The sequence below is a fragment of the Marmota marmota genome, unplaced genomic scaffold (assembly GCF_001458135.2).
Source record: "Marmota marmota marmota unplaced genomic scaffold, marMar, whole genome shotgun sequence".
NCBI classification, from domain to species: domain Eukaryota; kingdom Metazoa; phylum Chordata; class Mammalia; order Rodentia; family Sciuridae; genus Marmota; species Marmota marmota.
The window spans coordinates 678984-694767 of record NW_026000252.1 but is presented as its reverse complement, the minus strand read 5'-3'; the positions used below and the strand labels follow the sequence as shown (position 1 = coordinate 694767).

At 40.6% G+C, this 15784-nt stretch overlaps 1 protein-coding gene across 1 annotated transcript in view; it reads left to right on the top strand.

The window, feature by feature from the left end:
* The window catches only part of Hs6st2 (heparan sulfate 6-O-sulfotransferase 2), an 87530-nt gene extending 74099 nt beyond the window's left edge, over positions 1 to 13431 (top strand). The window contains exon 4 of the mRNA XM_048796567.1: positions 10372 to 13431. Coding sequence (XP_048652524.1) covers positions 10372 to 11263 — 892 coding nt within the window. The 3' untranslated portion in view covers positions 11264 to 13431. The remainder of the gene's footprint in view (positions 1 to 10371) is intronic.
* Positions 13432 to 15784: the final 2353 nt, after the last annotated feature.

Genomic DNA, 15784 nt, shown 5'->3' with positions numbered 1-15784 from the left:
ACCCCCTCTACTGTCATTCATTTCTACAGTTCCAATTATTGCAACATCTAGGTTGTCCAGAGTTGATACATTGCTCATGGCTCAATTAAACATTTTCTTATAAACCAAGACCAAGCTAAAAGGACACTATGTCCTTTCTTTGCATGTTCCCGTTCCTGAATTGAATGTCATGAAGGTACCAATTGTATTGCTTCCTAGTTGAGACCTGGAATATACATGGTAATTAAAACACAAGACAGAAGCAATGGATTCCCAAATCAAGAGATACTAGGAAAGATCACCTAAAGAGCAAAACATTAACTATTGAAGTCACAGTGGGGGTACTTAGCAGTTTCCCTCACTTCCTTCTGTTCCTAGGGCTTGGAACTTAACCATTACTCACTTCTGCCTACTCTTGTTTCAGGATTGGAAGAAGGAAAGGAAACAGCTATATCTCTGGCTGCTTCAAATGTCAGCCCTCAGGGGATGGCAGTTTGATGGAGGATGTCACTAGAAACCCTCTGTATACTGAGAAGTACCATGCAGGGAAGGAACAGATCCTAAAAGGGAAGTCAGGAAGCTTGAAATGGTTAATCAGTGACAAAACTAGTCTTCATGTGACTGAGGGTAAAATATATCCCTCTGTGGGACCCAGTCTACCTTATCTATATACTGAAGGGCTTTTTCCTCTAAAAGGTCTTCTCCAAAACACCTTGAGTATTAATGAGCTGAGACTCGCAAAATAATTTTAGAATGCTAAAAATTTGGGGCAGGCAGTTTAAGTGGCACACCTTTTCATGATGCCAAGTAATTGACTGGATTCTGGGTAAAGGCTGGTGACCACGGGTCATAAAGCCTGGAGTTTCACATCTTACTAAAAAACAGCTTATGCACTATTTGTAAAAGCCCTTAGATTTATGTTCTCTGGAACCTCCTGGGCTTTAGGAAAGAAGAAAGGGATTTCCTTTAAAAAGAAGTAGATATTGCCATGACTGATTATGTGAAGAATTCCATCTTGATTTTGAAATTAAAGACACTAGAAGTTGTCTTTCTTTTTCATGAAAACAAATATTTTCCTTCTTTATAAAAAAAAGCAAAGGAAAATGGCAGAGAAAAACATTCCTGTCTTTAAGGAAAGCCCATTGGTGCAGAACACACACAGATAGGTTATCTTTTGGTTAATCAGATGGGAAAAATCAATTCATTAAGATGTTATTTTATATACACAGAACTGTTTCTTAGAGTAAGGTAGGAAGAATAGCAGAAAACTTCTACAAGGAGAATGGAGTAGTCATATGTCACTTAAGGATGGAAAAGTCTTGAGACACATGCCATTGAGTAGTTTTATTGTTGTGATATAGCATACCACACACTAGGCTATGTTATAATCTTATGACACTGCCATCATATATATGTCCTTTTTGGACAGAAATGTTGCCTTGCAGCACATGACTATAGCTTGTTTGGGTGCAAGACCATCGCCTCTTTGAGTTGGTTTTGTGTTCAGTAGATGTTCTGCTGGGATGGTTATGCTCTGCTAAGGAGATGAATTAATCCCTTGAATGAACCAGTGAGAGTCTTGGTTGTCCTGTAGACCACTTAGCTCCTAAGGATTGGTCCTGCTTCCCACCTGTCATGGGTTGCCCAGGGAGCCTGGCTGAGTCAGGAGCCCACAGCATTACCTTAAAGGGGAAATGGAGAGGTTTAATATCCAGGTCATTTAGGTCTTTCCTGTGCTGGGAAAACAATCAAATGAAATCAAGGCTGTCACTGTTTGTGTTGCCCACTGCTGTATATGGGACCGTTTACTCTTCTTACTAAATAAAACATGACTGTTAAGCCACAAGACTGTTGTGTCAGTTGGACCCAAAGCAACACATCCAAATGAGCATCCATCCACTTCAAAGTAGTCCCTTTGCAAAGCCCCATACAGCTTTTGTGAGGCTTTTGCCACTGCTGATCACAGCATTTATGGAACTCCTCTTTGGGGACTGCCAGTATATAAGCCACACAGGAAAAGCAGTTAAAAGAGCAATTCCAGGGCTGGAGGGATCCGGTCCCATCGGAGGCATGTTTGTCTTTGATTCAATTTACTATAGTTTTATTTAGTCTGTACTCACATATTAATGTCATTTGATCTGAAAGTCATCCTCCTTGTTTTGCCTGAGTTATTTACATGCCATGGGAAGATCTGTGCAGTTGTTTTAGACATTATTAGCTTAGGATGGAGACCAGACCTTCAGCATTAAAGACTCAATGTCATACACAACCCCCACTGGCTGCAGAGTGTACTTAGGACCACCAACCACAAATCTTATTTTTCTACCACCCAGCATTACTACAAGAACGAGGTGTGAAAAGGCTGAACTTTCAAAAAAATCCAAACAGTGCTACAGGTATAATAAAATGTTCACTCCTATTGATTTGGGTTAGGAATTTGTTTCCTTTCTTAAATTAACTTTTTATTGATCACTCCTATGACCTTAACTGCTATGAGTTTGCTGGCCTTCTTCCATTAAAAAAATGACATTGATATTTATTTCTCCTTTGGGTAGTGCAGGGAAAACCTTATCATGGCCCTTCGTGAACCAGTGGTCTTAAAGGAAAGGAAATATTTACTGCATGATCTTCAGAATGTTTTGCCCAGGCGAAGTTCCTTGGACTTTTCCCTGAACAGAAATGGTCATTCCCAGGTTTTCTCTAAGGAATACAAGGAGGAGCTGTGACTTACTCTTGGTCCCCACTTTTGCTATGATCTCAGAGAGACTTCTGATCTCTGAAGTCACATGCTTAAGACAGTAGTTCTAACTTGAATGTGTGTATGCATGTGCACACATCAGAATTTCTTTCTTTTTTTAATGTTTATTTTTTAGTTGTAGTTGGACACAATATCTTTGTTTAATTTATTTATTCTTATGTGGTGCTGAGGATCAAACCCAGGGCCTCTTGTGTGCTAGATGAGTGTTCTACTGCTGAGCCACAACCCCAGCTCCATACACATCAGAATTTCTAGGAGGAATTATTAAAACACAAGTTGCCAAGATCTGAATCCTGAGTTTCTAGTTCAGTAAGTGGATGCACCGATGTGCATTTCTAACAAGTTCCTAAATGATGCTTATGTTGCTGGCTCTGGGGCCACTTTGAGAACCACTCCTTTAGTTTGTCTAAACTGAAGTCCCAAGGTTGTGTCCCAGAGTTCAGATGGGAAGAATAGAGTTTCTGGAGTCAGAGAGAACTGGATTCAAGTTTGAACACCTCTAGTTTAAATTAAGTCATGACACTGGATCAGATTATTTCTTTTTGTCAGTTTGTTCATCCTCATAATGGAAATAATATATGATTCACAGGATTTGGGGGGAATGAATGTGAAAGCGCCAGATACAAAGTGTCCCCGGCTCCTAGCTGTGCAGTTGGTGTCCCTTCTCTCAGCAGTCATATCTTTCCCCTTTGTGAGAGCTAGTGAGTTCTTTCAAACCTGGTTAAGTGTGCCGTTGTCAATTAATGGGGGTCTGCTAAAAATATCCACCCTCATCCTACATCTATTCCCTAAAGTTACATTGATTCTCAAAGGCTACTGGCAATCTGACTTGTGGGTAAGTCCTTGCCTCTCTCAGGGTGGTCATTTGCTCACCTTTAAAGCGCAGGACTTGACCTAACTGATTTGTTGTCTCAAAGATGTCTTCTTGCTCTGGCAAGTCTGAGATTCTGTAACTTAGAAATCAGGCATTTCTTTTAGAATAACCTGTTAAAATAAGGATGAAAAAATGGTTCTTGTTTTTATCCATTCACTTATTTTTAAGATCCTTAAACTGTCCAGTCTTCTTTTCAACCAGTCTACTCTACAAAAAGTCAGGTACAACAGCTCAATATTACTAGCTTTCCTTAAAATGTTCCAGCGCAGGTATAAAATGGTCTATCTGTTATTTAATAGTGACATCTAGTGGTTTTTCCTTATCAAAGAATAATATACACATTTTCTTATTAACCTATCCTGAGCTCTGCTGCTTCTCCTGCATTCATTTAATAATCTTTTATTAATCACTTTCTTCATGTCAAACATCATACCACGTTCAGAGGAGCTTATATTGATAAATGATACATGTGCTGTGCCCTCACGGAGCTCTCATTGTCTAGTGGGGGAGGCAGAAAATTCCTTAGATAATCAGAACATATTCTGATAAATCTTTCAATAGGAGAACATCAGCAAAGTTGGGGCAGAGAAGGCAGAACTGATTTTGCCCAGGAAAGTAGAGGAAGGTTCTATGAAAGAGACAAACATTGAGTGAAGTTTTGAAGTAGTTTGTAGGTGATCTCTGAAGGACAAATTGAAGCCTCTCAAAAGAATGGGTACTATATATACAAACGCAGGGGAGCCTGTAGGGTACTGTTTGGGGGAAACTCAGAAAATTGAGAATATTATTTTGCAACACTAAGGATTAAACCCAGGAATGCTCTACCACTGAGCTACACCCCCAGTCCTTTTTATTTTTTATTCTGAAATGGTCTCACTAAGTTGTAAAGGCTGACCTCAAACTTATGATCCCCCTGCTTCAGCCTCCTGAACTGTTGGGATTATAGGTGGGTGCTACCATACCCTGCAAGAGTATTATAGTATTGTACATTCCTGGAGCATAGAGCATAGAACAGAATTCTTCAACCTTGGCAGTGTTGATAAGTGGGACTGAATGATTCTTTCTTGTGGGAGTCTATGCATTATAGAATGTTTAGAAGAATTTCTAGACTCAACAACCCATTAGATGCCATCAGCAACATTTTCTCCCCAGTTGTACCAACCAGAATATCTCCATGCATTGCAAAATGTGCCTGAATTGGAACCCTGGTGCAGATGCAAGATTCTTCACAGTTGAGAAAGACTTGGGTACAGGGGATTCGCTAGAGTTGAGGCTAGATGGAAAGAAAGGTGGTTTCTGAGTCCCACAAGGCTGTGTCTAACACTTGGAGGAGTTTAACCAGGGAAGGACAGATTAGATATCTATCACATAGGGCTGTAGAAGTGACTTGGGACTGGAGACCCAGAAGTGGGCTAGGATACTGTTGCAGTGATCCAGTAGAAAAGTGATGAGCAGTGGGGACAAGAGCACAGTTGAGAGCTATTATGATCTAGAATCATGCTAGGCGCAGTGGCTCATGCCTGTAATTCCAGCGGCTTGGGAGGCTGAGGTAGGAGGATCAGAAGTTCAAGGCCAGCTTCAGCAACTTAGTGAGGCCCTAAGAAACTTAGTGAGACCCTGTCTTTAAATTAAAAAAAATAATTAGGGCTGGGAATGTGGCTCAGTGGTTAAGCGTCCCTGGGTTCAATCCCCAGTACCAAACAAATAAACAACAAAAAAATCATCTAGAATTAGCAGGACTTGGGGAATGTTTAGATGTTAGTAGGTGGAAGAAAGGAGTCAAAGATGGCCCCTAGGATTCTTGTATGGACATCTCTTTCATTTGTTGCTATTGTCACTTGCTTAGCAGTGACAAGAATAACTTGGTCTAAATTTGTAAATTTTACAAAGCAGGTTTACTGTGCACTGGTTACCAACTTGTGTGAGCCCACTGAGTCAGAACACACTCATATATGACAAATGACATAAATTGAATTTATTAGTTACAGATAGACAGCAAGGAACAAAAGCAGCCTAGGATCCATTGTGAGCCAGGTCCCCATGGTTCAGGAAATATGCTTGAGGCTGAGAATGGTGGTGCAAGCCTGTAATCCCAGCAGCCAGGGAGGCTGAGGCAGGAAGATCACAAGGTCAAATCCAACCTCAGCAGCTTAGCAAGGCCCGAAGCAACCTAGTGAGACCCTGTTTTAAAATAATAAATAAGTCGAGCTTAGGATGTGGCTCAGTGATTAAATGCCCCTGGGTTTAATTCCCGGTATCAAAAGAAAAAAAAGGAAAAAAAGAACAAGAAAAAGAAAGAAAGCTGCTTGAGGCAGAGGGAGTCTCAACTGTGCGTGCTCTACATGCTTCATAGCTGAGGGACCTGAAACATAGCCCTAGGCTTTATACCTAAGGGTCACTGTGTCTCACTAGGCAGAGCTTCAAAGGACATTTTAAAGGTTGTCTTGGACAGTTCATCCCTGACTCCAGATGTTATATTCCCTAGGAATGAGAGAAACAAGGCCAAGGCAGTTCCTCCCCATTTCAGAACAGTGCATTTTTAACACAGTCTGACATTATTCTTAAGTGCTATGAGTAAGGAGGACGGAAAAACTGGGCCAGTCCAAAGCCACCTAGAGAAACTGCCCTGCAATAGAAGTTGGCAAATCTTTCACTGTGTTGTTCAGTAGAGGTTCCATGGGCATACAGATGCACTGAACAACCAACCACTAAATAAACCCAGGTAACTGATGGAAAGCCATGACTCCAATTTCCAAATGTGACACCCAGTCATTGTAATTGATACATCTGGTCACAAGATAATCCTGTCCAATTATTGCCAACTGAAACAGGCTGTGTATGATTTTCCTGGAGCTGAGCCTGCCTTACTCCTTTAAAATTAAATCAGTCTATTCTGTAGCACCCTTCAGGTTTATGTCAACCTGAAGGGAGATTTCTAACAACTACCAGAGATCTGCTCTGGTCTGTGTCTTGTTCTGTTTTGATCATTGCCTGGCTCCTACAGGCATTGCCAACTAGAACAAGAAAATATGGTGAAGATATTTGGGGATATAATCAGAAACCAGATGCATTTTGACAGGCTTAGACTTACTCTAACAAGAAGACATTAAGCAGGGCCGCAAATAACCTGCATCAATTCAGGACAGTGTAGATTGGGTTTCAAAAATGGTATGTATGTGAAAGAGTGAGACGTTTTAGTTTACTCTGTGTGTCCTGACTGCCAAAAGGATCCATGTGATCTGAGGCCACCTGAAGAGAACAGTGAGGTGAGAGAGGTGATGGACTGGCCCTTCTTGTTCCTTGTCAGATCATGCCTGGAGGACCACGTTCCAACAAAATGGAATGTATTCAGAGACAAACAGCAGGGTAGTGAGAGACCTTAAAGCAGTATAAAGAATACTTGAAAACCATATTTAGCATCAAGAAGAGAAGCCTCAGGCTACATAAATGCTGTTTTCAGATATCTGAAGCCACACAAGTAGAGTTAAAAACAGATCCCTAAGTAAGACCTAGGGGTCTGGAACTACCACTTTTTGTTACCACTCCATATCTCTATCTTAAGCCCAGATTGCTGCTCTCTGTGTATCCCTTCAACTCTCTCCTTGGAGGTCCTACAGGCACCTCAAACTTTTCTCCAGAGACCTGGGGAGCATGTTTAACTCCCCCACCCTCATTCTCTCTTCCATTCAAATCTTAGCTCCTAAATATTTCTCTAGTCAGCCCCACATCCTCTTTCTACCTTGTATTCGCTAGTAGCTTCTTTTTTAAAATATTTATTTTTTACTTGTAGTTGGATACAATACTTTTATTTATTTATTTTATGTGGTTCTAAGGATTTTACCCAGAGCCTCACACGTGCTAAGCAAACACTCTACCACTGAGCCACAACCCCAGCTCCTCTAGTAGCTTCTTAATTAGTGTCCTTAATTCCATCTCTGCACCATACATAATGACCTTTCCAAAGCATAGTCTTCATGTCACTCCCCTGCCTAAAATCCTTCAAAGGCCTCCATATTGCCTGCAGAATTAAGTCTTAATTCCTTTTAAATTTATTTTTAATTAGCACATAATAATTGTACACATTCATGGGGTGGAGTGTGATACTTTGATACATGCATATGAATTCCTCAATATGACAACTGAAGCAGGCCCCGTGACCACCTCTCCTCTTCAATTCCTCTACCTCTCAACTCTACAGGAGACTTTTTAATGCACTTCTCTCCCACACAACAAGCTGGTTTGCACCTCTGTGTTCCCTGGAAGATGGGGGCTGCTAGGGCCCTTTACATTCATGGAATCTCCAGAGTTATTGTCACCTAATTCTAGGTAGCTTTCATCACCAGGGCATTTTATGCATGAGTGTGTGTGTGTGTGTGTGTGTGTGTAGGCCCTGATCTACTTTCTTTGCTGCAGTGATTATCCCGAAGGTGTAGAGATTGAGACTGCCCACATTGGGGCAGTCCTTGTCTCAGGTGGGCACTAGGCAACCTTCAGGACAAAGGTGTACTGGAGCCACACATGCATAACATGAGAGACTCTGTGAATATCTGTCTCTGTCCCTCTGTGATGTCTCCTCTCTCTCCATGTGGGTGTAATGCATATAAAACATTGATTCTGACAACGGCAGTTGGGCTCTCTGTGGTCTAAAGGGCAAGAACTGGCTTTTAGGAAGGAGATCATCAGATTTGCGCTGTGGTGCACTCTCAGATTTACCAGAAGATGTCACTGTAGGCTTAAGCCAGTAAAACAAGTTAGGGCAGGAGGACTATCAACTAAGCATGAAGGTGACTCCATTATGGGAGCAGCCTCTATTACAATGCATGTCTGGAAAAGCTGGTTAAAAGATTAATCCAAATGTGTCACTGGACTAAATTTATTTTTTTTCCCCAAGAATGAGACTAATTGCCACTACACTATTGCCTCAGGCCTAACACAAAGGCTTGATAAAGGTGTCTGAATGAATGAGCAAGCAAGCGAGTGAATGACTGAGTGAGTGAATGTGAAAATAAGGAGTGCAAGGAGGGATCTGTGGGTATAGTAATCATCTTCACTGGTCAAGGCCACTAGGGGATAAAAGCTGCTACTCTTTAGCAGTAGGTCTTTACAGAAATGAATTTAAGTGGCACCAGAAAGATCAAGTCCTAGGAAAAGTTCAGAGAAAAATGAAAATACTCTTAGTCCTCACTCCAGGATGCTTCTGTGCCCCATGTTTATTCCAGAAAAACATATGAAGTGATTTTTTAAAAATACCATCCTGTGATTTTTGCAAGGCACTTGGAATATATGGAAGTGCTATGGCTCTACAGAGGAAAAAAAAGTAATGGTAGTAGTGAGGGGCAGGATACATTTTCTCAAAGGAGATGTGGTACTTGAACTTGGACTTGAAGGATGAGTAGAATTTTCTAATAAAGGATGAAAGCTCATGCCAGGCAGAGGAAACACCATGTACAGCTTAGAGGCATGGAGTATAGGTCCCAGGAGGCCTGAGGTGCTGGAAGCCAGCATCCAGGAGGAACATTTCCTCAGAAGGCATTCACTCAGCCAGGTGACCAAGAAGGTTCTCTCTGGCTCCTCACCATCATGCTTTCAGATAGGAATGGATAAACTTCAGAGAAGTTGCTAGCCATTCCCCAGACTTCCTTTAAGAAACTCAATGCCAATATGCAGTGTTTATTGTTTTGCTTCCACAGTATGCTGTTCTGTGATCTCATCATTCATCCATTGGACCCAAATGGAAATTAATTTGTCATAAAAAGCTCAATTACAGGATCATAGACCTTGACATTTCTGGAGTGTGGTACATATGCCCATACCCACTCTGCATGGGTGTGAGTCTGGTGTGTGGTTTGAATTTTTGCCAGTCTGGTATTTGAGCAAAGAATTTTATCCATCTGCAGCATGAAAGGAAAGATAACCACGCAGCAAAGCCTCCATGTTTGCTGACATTCATGTGTCCTTTCAGTGGGTAAAGAAAAAGAACATTGTCGAGATGATAGAGTTAACTTTCCTCTCCTGGAAATATTCTCATGTGAGCAAAGGTTAAAAGCAAGGTAGTGACTCGCATATATGCTGTGGGCAACTACCATGTCTATTTCAGTCAGTGACTAACCACAGTGTTTATTTCTGGAGGCCCTGGGTTGTTCTGCCTATATCTACATTCCATTTCCATAACGTATGAGCCATGATGTTATGACAAACAACCAGAATCAAGAGTATCATATCAAAGACTCTTTCAATGTGATTTTGGTTTTTTAATAAGATTTCCAGATTAGACTGGATATTGGAAAAATGCTTATGCATATTTAATAAGAAAGATTAGCATTTGAGCTCACTTATCAACTCCATTTCACTTCATCAAATCATTTGCTTCCATTGAGTCTCCATTTTATAATCAGTTAGTGTGGGTTTAATGTGGGTTGAGGGATGCAGAGTATGAAATAACATGGTTGCATACTGAACTGATGGCATCGGTGGGAGGATTTTGTCATTGGTTGGAGAGAGGAAAAACAGGAGAGGAGAAAAATGGAGTGAAGAATGACAAGGCCCATGTCTTGAGTCTAACCTTTGTATACCTCTTTGGACAAGCTAGTGGGATTTAGGGGACTATAGTACAGTTCAACAGGATACATGCCACCAGCTCCCTTTCATTCACAGTTTGCTTTCTTTGCTGGCCAGTGAACACCACTTAAGCCATGCACCTCCCCAACTCCACTTCAGTCACCAACATCTCTGACATTTGATCTTTGTGCTTTGTCTATAGGAACTTCCACTATATCACCATCCTCCGAGATCCAGTATCCCGGTACTTGAGCGAGTGGAGGCATGTCCAGAGAGGGGCCACTTGGAAAGCATCCCTGCATGTCTGTGATGGAAGGCCCCCAACCTCGGAAGAGCTGCCCAGCTGCTACACTGGTGATGACTGGTCTGGCTGCCCCCTCAAAGAGTTCATGGACTGCCCCTACAATCTGGCCAACAACCGTCAGGTGCGCATGCTCTCTGACCTGACCCTAGTAGGCTGCTACAACCTCTCTGTCATGCCTGAAAAGCAAAGAAACAAGGTCCTTCTGGAAAGCGCCAAATCCAATCTGAAGCACATGGCGTTCTTTGGCCTCACTGAGTTTCAGCGGAAGACCCAGTATCTGTTTGAGAAGACCTTCAACATGAACTTTATTTCGCCGTTTACCCAATATAATACCACTAGGGCCTCTAGCGTAGAGATCAATGAGGAAATCCAAGAGCGTATTGAGGGACTGAATTTTCTGGATATGGAGCTGTACAGCTATGCAAAAGATCTCTTTTTGCAGAGGTATCAGTTTATGAGGCAGAAAGAGCATCAGGAGGCCAGGCGGAAGCGTCAGGAGCAACGGAAATTTCTGAAGGGAAGGTTCCTTCAGACTCATTTCCAGAGCCAGAGTCAGGGCCAGGGCCAAAGCCAGAACCCGAGTCAGAATCAGAGTCAGAATCCAAATCCAAATGCAAATCCGAATCTGCCTCCGAATCTGATTCAGAATCTGACTCAGAGTTTGAGTCAGAATTCGAGCCAGAAGGAGAACCGGGCAAGCCCCAAGAAGAACCCAGGCCAGGAGCAGCCCGAAAGCAACACCAGCAATGGCACCCATGACTACATAGGCAGTGTAGAGAAATGGCGTTAAATGGCTCTGAAAGGCTTGTGCACACTTCTCCCAAAGCGCCACCAAAAAGATGGCATATCTTAAAAGATGAAAATGTCCAAACACATCCTGATTCCTTAAGTTTGGAAGTTAAAAAAGGTTTAGATGTTGCCTTTACAGTTGCCTTTCAATTAAATGTTATGCTGTGTGTGGGTAAAACAGATCTCAATATGTAATTAAATTGTCTTTTTTTTCTTTTGGTTGGACTTTTTATGAAATCCAAAAGCCAAAAGAGACTCACCAGAAATTGCTGTGTAGCTGTTTTAAGAAGTTCTTAAATTACTTATGGAGGCAAAATGAATACACAAAATGTGACCATTTAACATACAACTGAGAAATGGAATTTAAGTGATTCCTGATACACTGTTAAAACCCAGTTTTGGAAACAAACCCTTTTTCCAGTGGTGAGCGTAACTATAAATATCAAATGACTAAAAGAAACACAAAACCTTTCATTTCCTTCTGATTTTAACAAGGAACCTATTTAAATAAAACAGCAACTGATGATAAATTTTACCAAAGTGTAGAAAATTTGAAAATTCCTCTCCCAAACCTGGGTGGTTTTATGTAAAAATATTGGCTTTTCAAATAGAACAGGACTCATATCTTGTAATTTAAGAGATGTTTAAAATTTTAAACTTTTCTACCTTCTACTATTTAAAGGTTTTAAACAGGGTGTATCTCATATTAAGGAAAAAACATATTTTTTCCAAATGGAAGACCAGTGTAAAAATCTAATGTCCAGATGCTTTCAGGGCACTGTAATTTCAACAATTCTGGAATCTTTTTGGCGCTGCTTCTCATTCACTTTAAGGCTTTTCCGAGTTGTGCTCATTCCAAACAAACCCATGTATAGAATCTTTCTCCATCATCTAAATGGTGTGTTGCTGAATTAATTGTGGTATATAATCCTGGATTAAAGTCAGGACTTTCTTTCTATAGAATTGTCTTATCAATGTTTGTGTAGTGAGGTCCTTAATCAAGAAACTCTTGAACAGGACAATGTGTCTAAAAATATTGCTGAAGTTATTCTTGATCAGATAGAATTGAACCTGAATGTGAATTGTTATTTACTTTTTGTACATCTTTATTGTATAATGTTTCCAGTTTGGCTGGCTATTTCTGGCCCATTAGTTCTTCTTTGTGTTGACAAGTTTGTAGACAATTATAAAAGCCAATAAAGGGTAGAATAAGCATGACAGTAGCCAGAGTTATTCTTCAACACCAAAAGCTGCTGCTTGATTCTTTGGGTTAACCTTTCTACCAGGTTTTCATTTATGAAAGACCAAAGTAGAGGGCATTCTGCAGCAGAGTTAAGTATCAAGAACAATCTAGTGGAAGAGAGTAACATGCTACTGTGAGTCTACACATCATGTTTCTGGGTGGTTTCCATTTTATGGGTTTGGCTATACTTTTGCAAGAACTTACATTGACCTCTGGTTATCAAACAAGGTGCCTGGAAGTGGTACTCATGTTTTCAGGAGGGACATGCTTAGAAGTGTGACCATAAGATACATCTTGTACAATCTGCCCTTGTGCATGATCTGGTTTCATCTATAATAATGGCCACAAGCTGAGCAAGAAGCTGAATATTTGAGCTTAAAAATGAATTTTCTTGTCTCTAAGCTTGAATCAGTATTTCTAGCTTTTGTTTTGTCTGACAGTGTTGCAGTCCTGGGAATTCTAAAACCTAAAACCTGGAAGTAAAATTTTAAAGAAACACACACACGTTGAAGTCAAAAGTGTTTTACAGTGAAACTATGTTGTGTGCATTGTGTTTTTAAAATACTCTGTAGATCATTTTGGTATTTTGATTTTGTTTAGTTTTAATTGAAAACGTTTGCTCTTAAAATTGACAGGTAGTTTGGGAAAGGAGGATGAAGCCCAAGCCAACGGAAAAGCTTGTTACAGAAAAAACAATTTGTATTATTGTTGTGGTGTGCATGGTTTTGCAGAGATTAAGTGCAAAAATTTTCTCTGTCTATACTGATTATTGTATATAGGGGATGTTATAAATACACATTTTTGTCATCATCATGTAAATCCCATGATTTCAACTGTAAACATCTGTTCAATGGTGTAGCTTTACAAACCATTCACTGATTTGTGTAATTTAACAATAGATATGAAATAAAGTTTAAATTACAGGCTCTGAGCAATTTCATCATTTCAAGATTTGCAGCCACTAGACACTATGAGATCATAGACAAGAACAGAATTCTCTTTTCATAAGGAGTTTTCCTTTTTTCCTCTTGGCAGATAGGTATGGAAACAAAATGGCCCATTCTAGTTCCCCACACTAAAATGGCCTTAATCTGGGGTGCTTCTATCTGGAAGCTCATGTTTTCATTAAAACAAAATTGTCCTTAAAAGACAAGTTTTGCTATACAAATGAAATATGCATGTTTTAATTTGAAAGTTATTAAAGTACATACTTTACTATCTAAGAACATGCAGAAAGGAAAAATACCATTCTTAATTTCCTATCTCTCCCCCCTATCCACAGGGTAGAGGTAAGCATTAGCAGTTGGCTTTTTGAAGTCTTGAATAATAATTTTTTTCCAAACAATCTCTTGTGTTTAGGACCATGGGTGGGGATGATTTGTGCTTGTTCCTTTTCAAAGAGATTTTATATGTCAGTACCAAGGGGGGAAGAAAACTGCAAATTTGGAAAGAGGTAAGTATATAAACTATGCTTATGAGGTTTATCCCATCAAATGTTTATTGAGCAATAATTGGGTGGGCAGGACTGGAGGGGTGTGAGGCCCTAGGTTCAATCCCCAGCACCACAAAATAAATAAATAAAATTGGGCAGCCAAAGTTCTTGAATGTATGAAGGTTCCATGGCCCTTTGGAAGGAATGCAGAGGCCAAGATCTTGAAATATTTAGGAAGTAAAGGTTGGTGTCTTTTTCCCTTGAGGACAGTTGGTACCCTTGGAGAGCTGGGCATTCTCCATGAAGTGCAGAACACATAGGAGACCTACATTTGGCTTAAGGCCACCAGATTAGGGTTGACAAAAAGAAAATGGGCTATTTGTGGTAGCCTCTAGAAGAGCTCTAATGAAGTCACTAATTGGCTCAATTCCCAAAGACTTGGGATTCTCACTGGGAGTTACAGTCAAGTAAGAGTAGGCCTATGGGGTGGTAAGGGGGGTCTAAAAAAGTAATGGTTTCCATCCATGGGGGTGGGGTGTGTAAGGAAATAATAAAAGCACCACACAATGGACTTCGGACAGTTGGAGTCTCAACATGGCTGAGACAGAAGAGAACCACAGAATAACTTCTGGTGGTGATGTACAACCCAGCATTTTCTGGCATTATCTTTAAGACCCTCTTTTAGTCAGCTTTTTCATTGCTGTGACTAAAAGGACCCAACCAGAACAACTATAAAGGAAGAAAGGTTTATTTAGGTCTCATGGTTTCAGAGATCTCAGTGGATAGAAGGCTGGCTCTGCTCCTTGAGGCTTGAGGTGAGGCTGAACATCATGGTGGAAGAGTATTGTGGAGGGAAGCAGCTCACATGACGATCAGAGAGCAGAGAGAGAGGCTGCACTCACTAGATATAAAATATATACCCCAAAGCCATACCCACAATTCCTGCCTACCTCCTCCAGCCACAGTATACCTGCCTACAGTTACCACTCAGTTAATCTCTATCATGGGATTAATTCACTGATTGCATTAAGACTCTTACAACCAAATCATTTCTCCTCTGAACCTTCTTTCATTGTCTCACATGAACTTTTGGGGGACACCTCACAGCCAAACCACAACAGACACTGTTCCTAACATTTGGAAGTTGGGAAGGAAGAGACTAGGGTATTCATTCAGCTCAAGTGGCTATTATCATGTGTCAGTACTTCCTTCTCTCTTACCCTTGCTAAGGATTAAAGTACACAAAGAAAAACTGGGTGTTTTAAAAAAAATGCTAAAAAGAAGTGCAGGTTCCCTGGGATTTTGGAATCCTAATCTTTCACATGACAAAAAAAAAAAAAAAGTAAACTTCCAGTTTTGATTGTCAAAGGAATTTGATCCACACACATCAAAAATGCCAAAGTACATCACTCAGGCAAGTGCATAAAGCCCTGGACATTTTTGGAGGGCACTATCCTGAACACAAAGCAAATCAGCTGTTTCTTAAGACAGATGGTACTACATCAGCCTCCGAACTATTGCCTGGGTTCAAATGTAGTCCTCTACCTGCTTTTGTAAATAAAGTTTTATTGGAACACAGCACACCCATCTCTTTGCATATTTCTCTGGCTGCTCTCAAGCTATGGAGGCAGAAGTAGTTGAAACAGATCCCATAGCCTGAAAACTCTAAACTTTTTATTTTATTGCTTTTAGGGGAAGAAGTTGGTTAAACCCAGAGCTAAGAGAGCCAATCAAAGTTTCCTAAACATAGTCAGGTGCATTGGTGCATGCCTGTAATCCCAGATGCTGAGAGCCATAGCTAAGTAAGAATGACGCATGGCAATTTCCTTGTCAGCCTACCCCATGTT